The sequence below is a fragment of the Lepidochelys kempii genome, chromosome 9 (genome assembly GCF_965140285.1).
Source record: "Lepidochelys kempii isolate rLepKem1 chromosome 9, rLepKem1.hap1, whole genome shotgun sequence".
Classification (NCBI taxonomy): domain Eukaryota; kingdom Metazoa; phylum Chordata; order Testudines; family Cheloniidae; genus Lepidochelys; species Lepidochelys kempii.
In genome coordinates this window covers 18,404,127-18,424,625 of record NC_136388.1, presented here as the reverse complement: position 1 = coordinate 18,424,625, position 20,499 = coordinate 18,404,127, and the positions used below count along the sequence as shown (strand labels likewise).

Sequence of the window (20,499 nt, the reverse complement as noted above, 5' to 3'; positions counted from 1 at the left end):
CTGACTACAAATGAGATTGGAAGATGCAATTCTGAGGGGTTTAAGAAGCCTAAACCCTCTGTCAGTTCAGAGCAACTGCATCTGTATCTCACCTCAGTGAGCAAGCAAGGGTACCCACTCTCAGGCTTCCAGCACTCCAGCCATTGCCTTTCTTGGGTGAAGATCCACATCTCTCTCCTTTCTGATCAGGGCATTCCGAGGCTGCACAATTCCCTGCCTTCCATGTATTAATCCCAGCAGAGAGAGGCTCTCCAAGCATGCCTGCTTGCTTTCTCTTCAGAGATGGTTAACAGTGTGACTGTTCACAGTTATGGTCACCCCACAGCTTTTTCTATGCAAGCCTATTTTATTCTTAAGGTAAAAGCACTACATGGAAAACATTAAAAACAATAGAAGAACCTACACAAGCTTACCAGACATCACCCAACTGTTACATGTGCTCTGGCAGAAGCTGTCCATTAACATCCCACCCTAGAGCTTTCCTTTGCAGTCACAAGTCCAACACAGCTTCAGTTCAGAACAAGCATACTCATAAAATGCTTAGTCCACCCTTGATACAGTTCAGGGGTGTTTGATTTGGAGTTGCCAGGAAGAGGTAATTAGTAGACAATGGGTTTTCCTCTCCAGAGAATAGCTTCAAAAGGGTGAGTCGAAGCGGGCCATTTGCATGTCCCTTACCCCTGGTACCTCCGAGGAAATCCACTTCCTGGGTATTGTTCCAAAAAACCCATTGAAGTTCCACAGATTGTATTAGTCTGTCTCCTAGAAAAGGTGTATTCACACACTACCACATACCCAATTGCATTTTTAATACAGTGGACCCTAAAGATATTAAAATAAATTCAGTAAGGTTTAACTTAACTCAGTAAAGTTCAGTCAGGCTATTTCAGGAAAGTGTCAGTTTGTCACACCCTCCCATGCTGACTCTTGCCAAAGGAAGAAGACTTGCAAGGGACTGTTTGAGATGAAAGTCCATTCTTCAGGCCCCCATGGCTACATCATAGACCTGTGAATTTGCTGCTGCCAGCTGTGTGGGGATTCCCCTGGTGCAAGCACTGTGGAAGCCATATATAAGGCTGCCTCTCGAGGACCCCTTCAGAAACCAGGCTGAGAGCTAGACAGGCATGCCAGGGGTGGGGATGGAGATGGGAGGGTTGTGTCCAGATAAGGCTGCAGCACACAGCACTGAGGACATAGTTTGGAGGTAAATAGAAACAATGGTTGGTTGCAGCTGGACCACACCCATAGTAAAGTCCATGTATCTCAAGCATGTTAGGTGATGCATCATTCCATTTGTTCCCCAAATTAGGCTCAAAGGACAGTGACCGATAGTCTGGAGAGAAATATAAATTGCAGTTCTTAGGCTGAACACACACAGTGACTGCAGCTATGAAAATAAATGGCAGTTTTCAGGTGTTTGTTGCACAAAATGAACTCCATCAATTTTAAGCAGTCTCAAAGGCCACAAAAGCAGAGCAACTGGAAACAAATATGAAGCCTGCACTAAAAATTATACCCCTGAAAGCTATTATAAAGCTATTTCCTAGCACAGCACAGCTACAGACAGGAAGGGGATCCAAATGCAGTCCAGTCCATCTGCCCTGAACACGAAGACCCAAAGGCCACAAATGCTTTTTGCCTTAAAAGCAAAAACTACGCTCAGAAGCAACTTTTTATCATGTCAAGCTAACACAAATAATTTTGTGTTGCAATCACTAAATAAAGGCTCTCTGATCTGTCAAGATGTTTATACCTCATCCTTGTCTGTCTCTTGTCTCCTTGTCTTGCATGTTGTACGTGCAATGTATATTGTGCATTGGGGGGAAATGGTAGCTATGCACAGTTTATTTAAAGTGGTATCTTCTTGTGTGTGTTGATACTGGTAAACTGGCAAATGAAGAGCAATAGCAGACAAGTTCTTTTAATCCCTGTGAAGCACGTAGTGCGATCACTGAGCATGTCCTGCTGGGCTCAACGTCCTTGCAGATGAAGCACTAGAGTGAGGTCACCCGTAATACTTGACTTCTCAAAAAGCGAGGATTGGTCAAATCGAGCTTTTGAGATCTAATTATTCCATTGTGTCAGGCAGGTGGTTAAATTTGGGTCTAATGAAGTCTGTGATTACAAATAGCTTCCTTTGCCTTAGTTGTACCTTCCCTGGGCATTACTCTGCTAATGCCTGCTACTTCCGTATTATCGTACTGTATCTTGGCAGGAAATTACAGCAGTGTTGCTTGCATGTTCATGAGAAGCACCTCCACACAGAAGAGCAGTCAACAGGTTGATCCTCAGCTTCATCTTCAGGTGGTATTATTGCTTGTATTTCATAAAATAAAGTTCTGCTGTGCCAAAATCTACAATCTAATGAAGTGAGCAAAACATATTTCCTCTTTGAAAAGTCTAATTTAGGTATCTGTGGAGTTCTTGTCTCCCAAGTTTAAGAAGGATGAATTCAAACTGGAACAGGTACAGAAAAGGGCTACTAGGATGATCCGAGGAATGGAAAACCTGTCTTACGAAAGGAGACTCAAAGAGCTTGGCTTGTTTAGCCTCACCAAAAGAAGGCTGAGAGTAGATATGATTGCTATCTATAAATATATCAGAGGGATAAATACCATGGAGGGAGAAGAATTATTTAAGCTCAGTACCAATGTAGACACAAGAACAAATGGATATAAACCGGCCATCAGGAAGTTTAGACTTGAAATTAGATGAAGGTTTCTAACCATCAGAGGAGTGAAGTTCTGGAACAGCCTTCCTAGGGAAGCAGATGGGGCAAAAGACATATCTGGCTTCAAGACTAAGCTTTATAAGTTTATGGAGAAGATGATATGATAGGATTGCCTAATTTTGGCAATTAATTGATCTTCGACTATTAGCGGTAGATATGCCCAATGGCCTGTGATGGGATGTTAGATGGGGTTGGATCTGAGTTACTACAGAGAATTCCTTCCTGTGTGTCTGGCTGGTGAGTCTTGTCCACATGCTCAGGGTTTAGCTGATCACCATATTTGGGGTCGGGAAGGAATTTTCCTCCAGGGCAGATTGGCAGAGGCCATGGGGGTTTTTCGCCTTCCTCTGCAGCGTGGGGCACGGGTCACTTGCTGGAGGATTCTCTGCACCTTAAAGTCTTTTAACCGGGATTTGAGGACTTCAGTAGCTCAGGCATAGGTTAGGGGTTTGTTACAGGAGTTGGTGGGTGAGATTCTGTGGCCTGTGTTGTGCAGGAGGTCAGACTAGACAATCATAATGGTCCCTTCTGACCTTAAAATCTATGATTCCATGACTCTTAATTAGATATTGAGGAAACATTTCTGTGCAAATAAATTGGGCTCTGGGGCAGTTTACCTAAAAACATTCATTACTCACAGCAGTATATAAACTGTAAGTAAGACTCAGTTCATATTTTTTTTTCTTCAGTGCTCAGGTGTCACAGAGGCTTATTCAAGTAGGTTTAGAACATTTGGCTATCAGGCCTGAATCTCCCCTCATTTAAACCAGTTTCATACTGGTATATCCCTGCCAACTTCACCAGAGTTACTCCAGATATATCCCACTGTAAGTGAAAAGAGAATTATACTGCACCAAAAAAAAAAAAAGAAGAAGAAGAAAAGAAAGGGCATTTTCCCTTTTGCAGTGTCATAGGCCTCTCTTCTCTGGGCTACTTTGTCACTTTATCTATCTAAGCACTTTATCCCTCACTCCACCCCTCATAATTGTAGTATCTGAGTACCTTAATGAATTTAGCCTCTCAGAACCAAGAATGAACCCCAGATTTTCCAAATCCCAATCCAGTGCTTTAAGGCACAAGCCCACCTTTCCTAATTCTGTGTCTGCTTCATGGATGCAGCCCATGTTTTACATAAGGACTTGTCTACATGATGCAGTGAAGCACTCTACAGGGATGTGATTTGTAGCGTGCTCTAACTGGCCCATGTAGACCCTGCTGGCACACACTAAAAGCTACTGAAAAGCGCATGCCAGCAGGGTCTACAGGAGGCAGTTAGAGAGCTCTACAAATCACACCCCTGTAGAGCACTTTCCCGCACTGTGTTGACAAGCCCTAAGACTCCGCTTTATGAATGCAGCGCCTGTGGAGATTATTGATGGCAACTGCTAATAGGGCTGTCCTCCCAAGAGAACATATTTACCATCAAGAAAAGCTATTCTGTCTGAGGACAGGAAAACACTGAATCTAAGTTGTAAGTCTGAACAACTCTATTTTTCCCCCACATCAACCTTTTTGGTCCCTCTTCACTCAACCTCCTAAATCCCTGTGTCTTTGTCATAATTTTGCATCTGATCATTTACTGGGACACCCTTATATGCATGTCAAAGCCCCTTTTTAATCAGCTGTGTGACTTGGACAGGGGCTCAAGCCAGGTACCTTGTATAGCAGTGAAGAGTGTTATCTTGCTCTCTCAAGGCAACTGGGCCATTGCAAGTGTCATTATTTTTCATGGAAATGTTTTGCCACTGCACTCCAACAACAGATGTCATGATTAGAGATAGACTGAAAAGGAAGTGGGTCAGATTCTGATTTAATTTACACAGACATAATCTGGAAAAACTGTAAATCCTGAGACCACTGTAGTCAGTGGAGATACTCCAATTTTACACTGGTGTAACTGACATCAGAATTTGCCCCCAGCCTATAGGCTCAGATTTAGGAGCAAATCAAGATTTGAATGAAATGACTCCCAAAATCACAAGATGTTTTTGTGATATTTCAGCTCCAAGTGGGCAGAAATCTCATGAGACCGGATATTTTCATATGACTTCCATCATTTACTCATGGTATTTTGGCCGCATCTCAACCAGACAACAGGCCCCTTCCTCTCCTAGATCCAACACAGCACCAAAACAGATGGGGTGGGTTCTAGTCCAGGAATTTAAATCTGAGCCACATAATCTGCCTGAAACTGGAAGAGGTTTGAAATCATCGAAGTTTCTGATTTCAGCCCATCTCTAATTGTGGTCAGTATTTGCCTGAGTCATGGCTGCACAGAAAAGCAGCATGGCTTCCTGAAGAATAGTGCTAGGTGAATGGCCCCTTGTTCGCCTAAAGCTAGGGTTGTATTGTGTCATGTTGAATATGTACAGGAGTTTTATTTAAAGCTGGTCCTGGGAAAGAAAAGATAAACCTTTCTTTGATTGCCTCACTTTTAGGCAGTAAGATTATTGTTGCCTCTTCCCCTTCCCAGATAGTAACCTATTATTCCTGATTACTGGGTGTTTTTTTTTCTTCACTTGACTAGTATTTCTAATCATAGAATCACAGGACTGGAAGTGACCTCGAGAGGTCATCTAGTCCAGTCCCCTGCACTCATGGCAGGACTAAGTATTATCTAGACCGGGGGGGAGCAAACTTTTGGGCCTGAGGGCCACATCGAGTTTCCAAAATTGTATGGAGGGCCGGTTACGGGAGTCTGTGCCTCCCCAAACAGCCAGGGGTGGCCCAGCCCTCACCCCCATCCAACCCCCCCTGCTTCTCGCTCCCATCCAACCCCTCCTCTCATTCCTGACTGCCCCCTGGAACCCCTGCCCCATCCAACCACCCCTTCTTCCTGTCCCCTGACTGCCCCGACCCCTATCCGCACCCCCGACCACTCACCGCCCCCTCGAACTCTCCTGCCCTCTATCCAACCCTCCGCCCCCTCTCCACGTTACAGCCACACCGCCCAGAGCACCGGGTCAGACTCTGCAACTGCGGCGTGCTGAGGTTGCAGGGGAGGGGGGAACAGCAGGGGAGGGGCCGGGACTAGCCTCCCCGGGCAGGAGCTCAGGGGCAGGGTAGGAGGGTCCCGCTGGCCGGATGTGGCCCGCGGGCCGTAGTTTGCCCACCTCTGATCTAGACCATTCCTGACAGGTGTTTGTCTAACCTGCTCTTAAAAATATCCCTAGGCAAATTTATCCAGCGTTTAAGCACCCTGACAGTTAGGAAGCTTTTCCTAATGTCCAACCTAAACCTTCCTTGCTGCACTTTAAGCCCATTGCTTCTTGTCCTAATCTTGGATTCACACCCAACTAACAGAATTTTGTCTGTTTCTACATCCTATATTTCCTTATGCAGACACAGACACGCTTTTCTTGATACCATATGACAGTATAAACACAATTGAAAATGCTTTCTATATTTCCTTGATACGCAACTCAAAATCTTTTCAATTAATATTTTAATTAGGAAATTCACTTACCATAAAAATCTCCTGCATTTTCATAAAATCATAAATACTTAGTCTGTTTGCAAGTTGTTCCACAACATTTTTCATTGCTGCAGTGTCTTCTGTTCTGTCTGAGGTCAGACACCCAGCACTGGGCTGGAAGTCGTTAAGTGAAAGATTTGTGTAGCTCATGCTTGATTCACTTTAACATCTTCTGGCACATTGGGGAGTACTTGGCTCAGTATTTGTCCTTTAAGAAGAAGAATTTTATTTATTTTTTTTTAAAGTTTTTTTTGTAGAAATCCAATAGCTCAAATTCTGAGACAACGTACATCAAGATGGAAAAGGTCAATTTAAATAAAGCAATAAAAACATTTTTAACTCTTGACTTTTAATTTTATTTCATAACATACCAGACCATTAAAGATAGTCTCCAACATTCTATCTGTAAAAGGTACGGTGTACCTGGCTTCCTTGGATTGTAACTAACTAATACTGAAAGCAAGTGTACAAACATTTCCATTTGATATCTGAATACGCATTAGAAAGTCAGCTATTGAAAATCCATTTTACTTACCTTGTCGTTAATATTGTGATAATTAATGTTGTGATTATAACTCCATTATTTTTGCAGAACACTTTGGTAAGCTCTACAACTTTTTTTACTCTCGAATAAAGAGTTTAAACTAAAGGAATGTGCAGAGTCCTTTGCTTTCCTTATTCTTGGTGCTTACGAATGTTTCCTGGCAACGTATACAAAGCTAGCTAAGCTTCCCTCCCTTCTCTCCTCTGGTTATTGGTTAAAATGGAGGTGTTTGCATAAGAGGGCTATTTGCAAGCATGACTAGAAGTACAGTATAGCTATAAAGGAATGGCAATGGCACCATTTAATCAAATACACTACAAAGCCCTCCTGTCAAAGCGACCTTTTTTACATACTACAAAATAAGATTTGTTTTAAGTGAACCAGCTTTTACATCACAGTATACAGCAAATTTGGAGTCCGACCTTGCCAATTCTCATCGTGCCCACTGCCAGGCACAATCTTATTGATTTCAGTGAAGTTTCACCAGGTAATAAATGATGCAACTTGGCAAAAAGAGTGGGCAAGATTTGACCTTTTATCCTATGTTTGGGTTTAGATCATAATTATATTACGGTAGTTCTCGGAGACCCATATCAGGTTGGGATGCCTATGTGCAAGGTGCTGTATAAGCACAAAGGTAGACCAGGTTCCCCTGCCCTAAAGAGTATGCAGCCTATGGGTATGTCAAGGCTGCAAGCAACCCCTTAGTCCCGTCCTGTCTCGTCCCGTCCCCCCCCGCCGCCAAAAAAAGAGGCAGCAAGTCTCAGAACCCAGGTCAGGGTTTTAGAGCCCAGGCTCCAGCCTGAGCCCAAATGTTTACACTGATATTTTTAGCCCCATAGTGTGAGCTCTGCACATGCAAATCAGTCGACCTCAGCTCTGAGACTTACTGCCAGGGGTCTACTTTATGAGGTCTCAACCCTGCCAATACTTGTCCATGAATGGTAAGAAAAGTTTCTTGCATGCATATGTTTTGCAGGATTGGTGATGGAGCAGACAAGCAACATATGCAGGGTTGGGAAGAAGGAGAAAAACAAATATACACCATTTTATATGCATTTTATATATGTGTGTATACACTTGCTTGTTTGTAATTACACTGACTTTTGCCAAGTGGGTGTTAGTCTAACTGTGTGTTTTCTTGCAGGCATCAGGCAGAAAACAGATCTTCAGAAGGGATTTGAAGGACAAAGTGGTAGGGCCCTTACTGATTACTTCAGGGAGGGTGTTCCAGACATAGTGGCAGGGTTGAAGAAAGCACAAACATGGTTGTTGGAAGAGTGGAACTATATTTCTTTGAAATACCAATTATGAATAATTAAAAGGACATTTCCTTTCCTAGGACCTAAATCCCATAACTAGTCATTTAAAACGGAAAGAAATTTAAACATCTAATTTCTTTTGCTATCTATAAAGATATCAGAGGGATAAATACCACAGAGGGAGAAGAATTATTTAAGCTCAGTACCAATGTGGACACAAGAACAAATGGATATAAACTGGCCATCAGGAAGCTAAGACTTGAAATTAGATGAAGGTTTCTAACCATCAGAGGAGTGAAGTTCTGGAACAGCCTTCCAAGGGAAGCAGTGGAGGCAAAAGACATATCTGGCTTCAAGATTAAGCTTGATGAGTTTATGGAGGGGATGGTATGATGGGATAGCCTAATTTTGGCAATTAATTGATCTTCGACTATTAGCGGTAGATATGCCCAATGGCCTGTGATGGGATGTTAGATGGGGCGGGATCTAAGTTACTAAGGAGAATTCCTTCCTGCGTGTCTGGCTGGTGAGTCTTGCCCACATGCTCAGGGTTTAGCTGATCACCATATTTGGGGTCGGGAAGGAATTTTCCTCCAGGGCAGATTGGCAGAGGCCATGACGGTTTCTCGCCTTCCTCTGCAGCATGGGACATGGGTCACTTGCTGGAGGATTCTCTGCACCTTGAAGTCTTTAAACCAGGATTTGAGGACTTCAGTAGCTCAGGCATAGGTTAGGGGTTTGTTACAGGAGTTGGTGGGTGAGATTCTGTGGCCTGTGTTGTGCAGAAGGTCAGACTAGACGATCATATTGGTCCCTTCTGACCTTAAAATCTATGATTCTATGATGCTCTGTTTTGTGCAGAACTCGTAGCTGATTTATGTTACTTGAGAATCTGGTCTAGTGATGGAGCATTTGGGTTTATTAAAAATTGTCTTTGTTGGAACTAAACAAAACAATGGAACTATTCCCATTATTTTTTGAGAAGATTATGCTCACCTAACTGAAGTTCGGGGTCAAATTTAACCTGGAAGTGTCCCTTTAAATCCTCCATAGTACCCTCTTTCTTTCCTGTGGAGAGCGTGGTAGCCAGATTACAGTCACCTTTGCTTGATCTCAGTGTACAGATGAGTCACATCATACACGCATTTAATGTATGGGAATTCAACTATACGTGCTCGGCAAAGAAAAATAACAAGATACCTGTAAATAGCGTGGGCGATTCCACCCACCATTCCACTCAAGGAGCGTATGCCCTGGAGTGAGCGTGAGATGGGAGACGTGAATCTGCTGTTCCCTCAGTCGGTCTCAGTTCCCGCATGCCTCTCATAGTGTGAGCATCTCGCCTCTCTGAGTGTGAGTCTAGTGTTTAAAGATACATATTTTTCGGACAACATGGCCCCTAAACACAAGACAACTACTTCATCTGGTGCTCAACCGAAGAAACAGATCTGTTCCAACGCTGCAGGAAAAACTGGCTGTGTTGGACTTACTGAGAGATGGTATATCGGTCTCCAACATGGCGTGTAAATATGGCCTCAATGAATCTAGCATCCGTGCCATCAAGATTTGAGAGAGAGAAATTCGTCAAGCCGTGGCATCAAGTGCTCCAATAACTGCTAAGATGATGAGCCAGGTGCATGATAAGACTTTAGTGAAGACTGAAAAGGCATTAAACTTATGGCTGGAAGACATGAACCGTAAATGTGTGCCTAGCGATGGCAACACATTGCGAGAAAAGGCTCTTCACCTCTACGCGCTGTCCAAACCTCCCGCCGAAGAGGGACAGCCTTCTGACGAGAAGGAATTCAAAGCCAGCCAAGGTTGGCTTAACAGTTTTAGGAACTGCTTCAACCTCAAAAAATTGCAGACTACTGGTGAAGCTGCACCTGCCAATGAAGAATGATTTAATTTCTGAATACGATCCCTATGTGGAATGAAGCCTCAAAACCACACTTAGTATTACAGACAATTTGAGACCATATTAAGAAATGTTTGAGCAGCTCAAGAGACAACAGTGAAAGTTGCCGATTACCATGTTTTTCAAGGAAAAACAACCAGCAGCAGATGAGACTACGCAATCAACTTCTCGAGCTGAACGAGAGCCCACCACTTCGTCTACGACTCGTTCTCCGTCACCCAAGCTCTCCGTCACCTCTGTCTCCTGGATTGACATCAAGCTCTGACGACACCCTGTAATTACCCCCCTGTAATTAAAAATACAGTACTGTAAAATTGTATTTTGCATATGTACTCTTTATTATATAAAGAAAAGGAGTACTTGTGGCACCTTAGAGACTAACCAATTTATTTGAGCATGAGCTTTCGTGAGCTACATTTCACTTCATCGGATGCATGCCGTGGAAACTGCAACAGACTTTATATACACACAGAGAATATGAAACAATACCTCCTCCCACCCCACTGTCCTGCTGGTTATAGCTTATCTAAAGTGAGCATCAGGTTGGGCCATTTCCAGCACAAATCCAGGTTTTCTCACCCTCCACCCCCCCACACAAATTCACTCTCCTGCTGGTGATAGCCCATCCAAAGTGACAACTCTTTACACAATGTGCATGATAATCAAGTTGGGCCATTTCCTGCACAAATCCAGGTTCTCTCACCCCCTCATCCCCCTCCCAAAAACCACACACACAAACTCACTAGCCTGCTGGTAATAGCTCATCCAAAGTGACCACTCTCCCTACAATGTGCATGATAATCAAGGTGGGCCATTTCCAGCACAAATCCAGGTTCTCTCACACACACCCCCCACCACCATACACACACAAACTCACTCTCCTGCTGGTAATAGCTCATCCAAACTGACCACTCTCCAAGTTTAAATCCAAGTTAAACCAGAACATCTGGGGGGGAGGGGGGAGCGGTAGGAAAAAACAAGGGGAAATAGGCTACCTTGCATAATGACTTAGCCACTCCCAGTCTCTATTTAAGCCTAAATTAATAGTATCCAATTTGCAAATTAATTCCAATTCAGCAGTTTCTCGCTGGAGTCTGGATTTGAAGTTTTTTGTTTTAAGATAGCGACCTTCATGTCTGTGATTGCGTGACCAGAGAGATTGAAGTGTTCTCCGACTGGTTTATGAATGTTATAATTCTTGACATCTGATTTGTGTCCATTTATTCTTTTACGTAGAGACTGTCCAGTTTGACCAATGTACATGGCAGAGGGGCATTGCTGGCACATGATGGCATATATCACATTGGTGGATGTGCAGGTGAACGAGCCTCTGATAGTGTGGCTGATGTTATTAGGCCCTGTGATGGTGTCCCCTGAATAGATATGTGGGCACAATTGGCAACGGGCTTTGTTGCAAGGATAAGTTCCTGGGTTAGTGGTTCTGTTGTGTGGTATGTGGTTGTTGGTGAGTATTTGCTTCAGGTTGCGGGGCTGTCTGTAGGCAAGGACTGGCCTGTCTCCCAAGATTTGTGAGAGTGTTGAGTCATCCTTTAGGATAGGTTGTAGATCTTTAATAATGCGTTGGAGAGGTTTTAGTTGGGGGCTGAAGGTGACGGCTAGTGGCGTTCTGTTATTTTCTTTGTTAGGCCTGTCCTGTAGTAGGTAACTTCTGGGAACTCTTCTGGCTCTATCAATCTGTTTCTTTACTTCTGCAGGTGGGTATTGTAGTTGTAAGAAAGCTTGACAGAGATCTTGTAGGTGTTTGTCTCTGTCTGAGGGGTTGGAGCAAATGCGGTTGTATCGCAGAGCTTGGCTGTAGACCATGGATCGTGTGGTGTGGTCAGGGTGAAAGCTGGAGGCATGCAGGTAGGAATAGCGGTCAGTAGGTTTCCGGTATAGGGTGGTGTTTATGTGACCATTGTTTATTAGCACTGTAGTGTCCAGGAAGTGGATCTCTTGTGTGGACTGGACCAGGCTGAGGTTGGTGGTGGGATGGAAATTGTTGAAATCATGGTGGAATTCCTCAAGGGCTTCTTTTCCATGGGTCCAGATGATGAAGATGTCATCAATATAGCGCAAGTAGAGTAGGGGCTTTAGGGGACGAGAGCTGAGGAAGCGTTGTTCTAAATCAGCCATAAAAATGTTGGCATACTGTGGGGCCATGCGGGTACCCATAGCAGTGCCGCTGATCTGAAGGTATACATTGTCCCCAAATGTGAAATAGTTATGGGTAAGGACAAAGTCACAAAGTTCAGCCACCAGGTTAGCCGTGACATTATCGGGGATAGTGTTCTTGACGGCTTGTAGTCCATCTTTATGTGGAATGTTGGTGTAGAGGGCTTCTACATCCATAGTGGCCAGGATGGTGTTATCAGGAAGATCACCGATGGATTGAAGTTTCCTCAGGAAGTCAGTGGTGTCTCGAAGGTAGCTAGGAGTGCTGGTAGCATAGGGCCTGAGGAGGGAGTCTACATAGCCAGACAATCCTGCTGTCACGGTGCCAATGCCTGAGATGATGGGGCGCCCAGGATTTCCAGGTTTATGGATCTTGGGTAGTAGATAGAATATCCCAGGTCGGGGTTCCAGGGGTGTGTCTGTGCGGATTTGATCTTGTGCTTTTTCAGGAAGTTTCTTGAGCAAATGCTGTAGTTGCTTTTGGTAACTCTCAGTGGGATCATAGGGTAATGGCTTGTAGAAACTCGTGTTGGAGAGCTGCCGAGCAGCCTCTTGTTCATATTCCGACCTATTCATGATGACAACAGCACCTCCTTTGTCAGCCTTTTTGATTATGATGTCAGAGTTGTTTCTGAGGCTGTGGATGGCATTGCGTTCCGCATGGCTGAGGTTATGGGGCAAGTGATATTAACCTCAGCCATGCGGAACAAGCCGTCAGGAACACTATCCCCGATAATGTCACGGCTAACCTGGTGGCTGAACTTTGTGACTTTGTCCTTACCCATAACTATTTCACATTTGGGGACAATGTATACCTTCAGATCAGCGGCACTGCTATGGGTACTCGCATGGCCCCACAGTATGCCAACATTTTTATGGCTGATTTAGAACAACGCTTCCTCAGCTCTCGTCCCCTAAAGCCCCTACTCTACTTGCGCTATATTGATGACATCTTCATCATCTGGACCCATGGAAAAGAAGCCCTTGAGGAATTCCACCATGATTTCAACAATTTCCATCCCACCACCAACCTCAGCCTGGTCCAGTCCACACAAGAGATCCACTTCCTGGACACTACAGTGCTAATAAACAATGGTCACATAAACACCACCCTATACCGGAAACCTACTGACCGCTATTCCTACCTGCATGCCTCCAGCTTTCACCCTGACCACACCACACGATCCATCGTCTACAGCCAAGCTCTGCGATACAACCACATTTGCTCCAACCCCTCAGACAGAGACAAACACCTACAAGATCTCTGTCAAGCTTTCTTACAACTACAATACCCACCTGCAGAAGTAAAGAAACAGATTGATAGAGCCAGAAGAGTTCCCAGAAGTTACCTACTACAGGACAGGCCTAACAAAGAAAATAACAGAACGCCACTAGCCGTCACCTTCAGCCCCCAACGCATTATTAAGGATCTACAACCTATCCTAAAGGATGACCCAACACTCTCACAAATCTTGGGAGACAGGCCAGTCCTTGCCTACAGACAGCCCCGCAACCTGAAGCAAATACTCACCAACAACCACATACCACACAACAGAACCACTAACCCAGGAACTTATCCTTGCAACAAAGCCCGTTGCCAATTGTGCCCACATATCTATTCAGGGGACACCATCACAGGGCCTAATAACATCAGCCACACTATCAGAGGCTCGTTCACCTGCACATCCACCAATGTGATATATGCCATCATGTGCCAGCAATGCCCCTCTGCCATGTACATTGGTCAAACTGGACAGTCTCTACGTAAAAGAATAAATGGACACAAATCAGATGTCAAGAATTATAACATTCATAAACCAGTCGGAGAACACTTCAATCTCTCTGGTCACGCAATCACAGTCATGAAGGTCGCTATCTTAAAACAAAAAAACTTCAAATCCAGACTCCAGGGAGAAACTGCTGAATTGGAATTAATTTGCAAATTGGATACTATTAATTTAGGCTTAAATAGAGACTGGGAGCGGCTAAGTCATTATGCAAGGTAGCCTATTTCCCCTTGTTTTTTCCTACCGCTCCCCCCTCCCCCCCAGATGTTCTGGTTTAACTTGGATTTAAACTTGGAGAGTGGTCAGTTTGGATGAGCTATTACCAGCAGGAGAGTGAGTTTGTGTGTGTATGGGGGTGGGGGGGGTGTGTGAGAGAACCTGGATTTGTGCTGGAAATGGCCCACCTTGATTATCATGCACATTGTAGGGAGAGTGGTCACTTTGGATGAGCTATTACCAGCAGGATAGTGAGTTTGTGTGTGTGGTTTTTGGGAGGGGGGTGAGGGGGTGAGAGAACCTGGATTTGTGCAGGAAATGGCCCAACTTGATTATCATGCACATTGTGTAAAGAGTTGTCACTTTGGATGAGCTATTACCAGCAGGAGAGTGAGTTTGTGTGTGTGGTTTTTGGGAGGGGGATGAGGGGGTGAGAGAACCTGGATTTGTGCAGGAAATGGCCCAACTTGATTATCATGCACATTGTGTAAAGAGTTGTCACTTTGGATGGGCTATCACCAGCAGGAGAGTGAATTTGTGTGGGGGGGTGGAGGGTGAGAAAACCTGGATTTGTGCTGGAAATGGCCCAACCTAATGCTCACTTTAGATAAGCTATAACCAGCAGGACAGTGGGGTGGGAGGAGGTATTGTTTCATATTCTCTGTGTGTATATAAAGTCTGCTGCAGTTTCCACGGTATGCATCCGATGAAGTGAGCTGTAGCTCACGAAAGCTCATGCTCAAATAAATTGGTTAGTCTCTAAGGTGCCACAAGTACTCCTTTTCTTTTTGCGAATACAGACTAACACGGCTGTTACTCTGAAACCTGTCTTTATTATATACTGTACATTACTGTATACATTATACATATTACTGTACAGGTTGTATACACAAAACCATGTACAGTATACTATACTTTATGGGCGATTTAAGGGATTTTCAAGGGTAATTTTGACTATACACGATTTTAGCCTTTTGCGCTGACTTTAGAACCTAACCCTGTGTAAGATGTGACTCCACTGTATCTCCCAGGCATGGGGATTTCTTTAAGTCCCTTGTTGAGTTTATGGAAAAATAGCTATTACTTTTCTTTTCCTTCCAGCAATCATGTAAACCCTATCTTACCTTCTCTTCTATTTTGTGAGAATGTAGCTGGATTTATTTGCAATGCCTATTGTTTTACCTTTTCACTTTTGCCCCTACATTTGGGCAAAGGATTCCACTATATTCTCTCTGCTCTGTCCAAGTAAAAATGTGAGATGTTAAAAAAGTAGGGTCCTGAAAACTCACCGTCAGTGGGAGGTGCTCAGAGGCATCACACAGGTGCTGTGGTTGGACGTGGAAGGGAGGTCTGCTCCTCCTACACCTCTTCTAATGGCCTATTTTGAAAGAAGCTTCTGCTAAGGAAAAGGAAATGAGAGGGAAAACGATACAATATATCATAAATAAAAGCATGGCAGAACCTATAGATACAAACATGCAAGGCTTGATCACTCCTTGAATTTCACTGGCAGAAGCCAGTTTGGAATCCCATCACAGGGTAAATTGGTCAAGAGAGCAAATCATCTGTAACCCCCTCTGCTGGAGAGAGTAATCATTGCCTACAGAGCCAGTAATCATTGCCTACAGAAAGGTCGGGCCAGATTGATGGGGAACATTGATATGGTAGTTTGGGCCACTTCCTCGGAAGGGGTGCCTACAAAGATCCAAGCGGAGAGTAAATCTACCCTACCCTGCACAACACCTAGTGAAGGATGATGTCAGGCTGACCCCCTACTCCATCACAGCTGGGTTGGGGAGAAAAGGTTATTGCAGCAACCATCATCAGTTTGCACTCACAGAAATTAATCTAGACCTAATCTATCAAGGCCACTGTAATTCCACCTCCCTTAAAATTCCCTTTAAATTTTGTTTGCCCACTGCACTCCAACAACAGATGTCATGATTAGAGATAGACTGAAAAGGAAGTGGGTCAGATTCTGATTTAATTTACACAGACATAATCTGGAAAAACTGTAAATCCTAAAATCACTGTAGTCAGTGGAGATACTCCAATTTTACACTGGTGTAACTGACATCAGAATTTGCCCCCAGCCTACAGGTCTCAGTTAGATTTAGGAGCAAATCAAGATTTGAATGAAATGTCTCCCCAAAGTACCTATGTTGGTCCCAAGAGAGATTGGAGAGACAAGATGGAGGAGGTAATATATTTTATTGGACTAACTTCTGTTGGTGAAAGAGACAACCTCCCTCTAACACCACACACCCCTAGTTGTCACCTACCCTCACACACTGGGACCCATATGGGACATCATTAAACAGTTAACAGTTGATGGGAACCATATATTCTGAAAAAAATCTTTCCCAAATCCCCTCTTCTGGACTTCAATACCCCCCTCCCCCAACCTCATCAAGCTCATCATCAGAAGCATCCTCCTCACTGACCAGGACCCGCAACACTTAAGAAGTATGGGCTGGATGAATGGACTTTAAGGTGGATAGAAAGCTGGCTAGATTGTCAGGCTCAAAAGGTAGTGATCAATGGCTCCATGTCTAGTTGGCAGCCGGTATCAAGTGGAGTGCCCCAAGGGTCGGTTCTCGGGCTGGTTTTGTTCAATATCTTCATAAATGATCTGGAGGATGGCATGGATTGCACCCTCAGCAAGTTTGCAGAGGACACTAAACTGGGAGGAGAGGTGGATATGCTGGAGGGAAGGGATAGGATACAGAGGGACCTAGACAAATTAGAGGATTGGGCCAAAAGAAATCTGATGAGGTTCAACAAGGACAAGTGCAGAGTCCTGCACTTAGGATGGAAGAATCCCATGCACCGCTACAGACAAAGGACTGAATGGCTAAGCAGCAGAAAAGGACCTAGGGGTTACAGTGGACGAGAAGCTGGATATGAGTTAACAGTGTGCCCTTGTTGCCACGAAGGCCAATGGCATTTTGAGATGTATAAGTAGGGGCATTGCCAGCAGATCGAGGGATGTGATCGTTCCCCTCAATTCGACATTGGTGAGGCCTCATCTGGAGTACTGTGTCCAGTTCTGGGCCCCACACTACAAGGAGGATGTGGAAAAATTGGAAAGAGTCCAGCGGAGGGCAACAAAAATGATTAGGGGACTGGAACACATGACTTACGAGGAGAGGCTGAGGGAACTGGGATTGTTTAGTCTACAGAAGAGAAGAACGAGGGGGGATTTGATAGCTGCTTTCAACTACCTGAAAGGGGGTTCCAAAGAGGATGGCTCTAGACTGTTCTCAGTGATGTCAGATGAAGAACGAGGAGTAATGGTCTCAAGTTGCAGTGGGGGAGATTTAGGTTGGATAATAGGAAAAACTTTTTCACTAGGAGGGTGGTGAAGCACTGGAATGCATTACCTAGGGAGGTGGTAGAATCTCCTTCCTTAGAAGTTTTTAAGGTCAGGCTTGACAAAGCCCTGGCTGGGATGATTTAGTGGGGGATTGGTCCTGCTTTGAGCAGAGGGTTGGACTAGATGACCTCCTGAGGTCCCTTCCAACCCTGATATTCTATGATTCTATGAAACTCAAAATGGCACCAGACTCTGCCAGAACAGATGCAAAACCTGCAGACATGTCCACTGCTACGTGATCAGTTCCACCCCCCACAACACACCTTTCAAGATCCCCGAGTCCTACACATGCCTATCACAAGTGGTGTACGTCATCCAGTGCACTAAATGCCCCATTAACAACTATGCTGCTGAAACCTGACCACCACTATGCTCTCAAATGAACTCGCATAGAAAAATGATAAACAAAAACATGTCACACATGGGCAAACACTTTTCACAAAACTATCACTCCGTAGCTGACTTCTCAATCCTCATCCTCAAAGGAAACCTGCAAAACATCTTCAGAAGACAAGCCTGGGAGCTTAAATTCATAACTTTGCCAGATACTAAAAATTATGGTCTTTATAAAGACACTAGATTTATGACTTATTACAACAATCTGTACCCATTAACTCCTCATTTTTGTCATATGACTACAGGGTTGTTAACCTTAAAACACAAGTTAATTATTTATGCTAAACAATTTGTGCCACCTTGTATTCAGCTGACACAAAGTACTTTTCCCAGAAGTCTGTGTGGCTCAAAAACATGTCTCTTTCATCAACAGAAGGTGGCTCAATAAATATTACCTACCCACCTTGTCCCTTTAAAATTTGGTCATTTATATCCTTTTTCTAAGGCTTAGATTTGTGATCTGTTTCTGTCTAGCTGATTAAAAAAAAAAGTCAAAGGTTCATGAAGCTAAAATGGAAAGCAATGGCCTCATAAATCAAAGCCTTATTTTGACAGTGTTCCTATGTGGAACATACATGTGCGATCATCCCTGTAAAATGAAAAACGTAGACAATTTCTTCCAGATAATTAAATACAAAAGGAGTATTTCCCCCAGATATGTAGGAAAAGGGTTACCAGATTTGCCCGTTACTTTGGGGTATGCTCATTTATTAGGGTTACTCTTGGGGGAGGTGGTAGAGGGGGCTCTGTAATTCTATCCATGTGCTGCTTGTGTCACTTTTGTTCTCATACGGAGCTCTACTTTTCCCTGCTGCAAGTTCTCTCCCAATGGAGCTCTCCTGCAGGACCTAGGTTCCCCAGGGCTGGGTTCTTCCAGCCCCAGAATCAGACAAACACACACATTAACAGAGAGCCTCTGAGAGGACTGGGTTAATCAGCACTCCCAAGCTAACCCCTTATACGTCCCTGGACTCAGCTGGCGGGTCGAGCAGCATTTCCAAGCCATCACCCTCATGTCCCAGGTTCAACACATCTCTATTCCTACTTTCATGTTACAATTGTTCTGGTCGTAACCCACTTGATGAGCAAACCTCACAGTACTTTTGGCCACTGCAGGGATCTTTAGTTTAGGTACGAGGAGTGTTTCTGCAGAGCAAACGAGAAAGCCAAAAAACCCATGGGGTGGAGGGAGAGGGGGTTTGGGAGGAGAGAGAAAAGCAAGCAACCAGCTTAACCATGAAAGTTATTCATTGCTAGGTAATTATCATAGAGCCAAACAAACAAAACAGTTATAAAACTAACTTAAATTTGATTATAAAAGTCAGGTTTAGAAAACTATAACTGATCACAGAAGTCAGGTCAGAAGGCTATACCTAGAGAAAGAGTGCTGGGTTCCCATCACTTTGTGAAGCTTGAATCGTTCGGGGGTCCCAGGTGGTGGTGGTAGCTGAGGGTTTGGAGTGCTGGCTAGACAATATGAACTGATCATTCCTGGCTATAAGTGGTGTTCCTTGGAGTGAGCACACAATGCAATTAGGGAGTTTCACTATTTTGGATAACAATAAAAAAAATTACTAGAATTGGTCTGATAACTACTGAGCGCGGTGTGTGCAGGTGTCGGTTCATTAACAACTGGAGCAGAGATCCCCCATCATGCAGTGCTTCCCTGCTTTTCTGATCCCAGAGTTCCATGAGGTTCTTGCCTTGGAATCTCTGTTCTCCATTCTGTATGCTAATGGAGATGCCTCCCCGTCCCATCTTCAATGCAAATGAGGCTAGGGGAGTTTCCTTAATCCTGTCACCCTTGTCCCAGGGGGTTTCAGTGCGTCTCCCACTGCGTTTTCATTGCTTTTTGTAAATCTTTCTTGTGATTGGTTTTGATTCAAGCAGAGGCCAGAGGGTGGTGGTGGAGGGAGAAGGTCTTCCGTGAGACAAACAGGCTCAGTACTGCGCCCTGGTTCCCCAAGAACACAGAACTGATAGGTAACAAAAGGTTTGAGAGAAAGATCACTGGAAAGCAGGATGCAATTGAATGCCAGTCAAGATAATCGAGAAGGAGGGTAGGGGAGAAAGAGAAAGGGATGGGTAAAACAGTCTTTTTCATATCCATAGAAAATGCTATTTATCTCATTCCAGGCAGACCCCCATATTCCATTGTTTTGGTAAATCAAAGTTTGGAGAGTTCATGCCTGCTGCTGTTACATCTCAGATGGAGGGTAAGCATCTCTGTTGAGCTTGACTACCACCACATTTACTCTCACTTTAAAATGAGTCGCTCACTTGTTTATAATGAACTTTGATTTAATATTCATTAAACTATCAGCTAAACATAAGTGAACTTCTACATTTTTACTTCATTCATATGCTAAGAAAAATATCAAAGCAAGTACCTTTCACAAGAAGTGGTGGTTCTTTGCCCTTTTACAATCCCAGATTTTCTAAATTTTGTTTAACATTGTTTACTGGACTGGTTTCCACATTTACTCTGTAATATCTTTGTTAAAACTCACATTCAGAGCGGATTGCTATAGGAAGACCTCTTCTGAAGTGCTTGAACTGCTATATTAGAAGACTGCAAAAAGTAAGCCTCTCAACAGTTACTCCAGGTTACTCTTATTT

General features: G+C 44.0%; 1 protein-coding gene across 1 annotated transcript in view; it reads right to left on the bottom strand.

Moving 5' to 3' along the window:
* WDR49 (WD repeat domain 49) overlaps positions 1-15,575 on the bottom strand; it is a 76,583-nt gene extending 61,008 nt beyond the window's left edge. The window contains exons 1-3 of the mRNA XM_073359476.2: positions 15,398-15,575; positions 10,045-10,216; positions 6,198-6,414 (exon numbers count right to left, since the gene is read on the bottom strand). Of these exons, the coding sequence (XP_073215577.2) occupies positions 6,198-6,356 (159 nt within the window). The 5' untranslated portion in view covers positions 6,357-6,414; positions 10,045-10,216; positions 15,398-15,575. The remainder of the gene's footprint in view (positions 1-6,197; positions 6,415-10,044; positions 10,217-15,397) is intronic.
* Between the last annotated feature and the right edge of the window lie 4,924 nt (positions 15,576-20,499).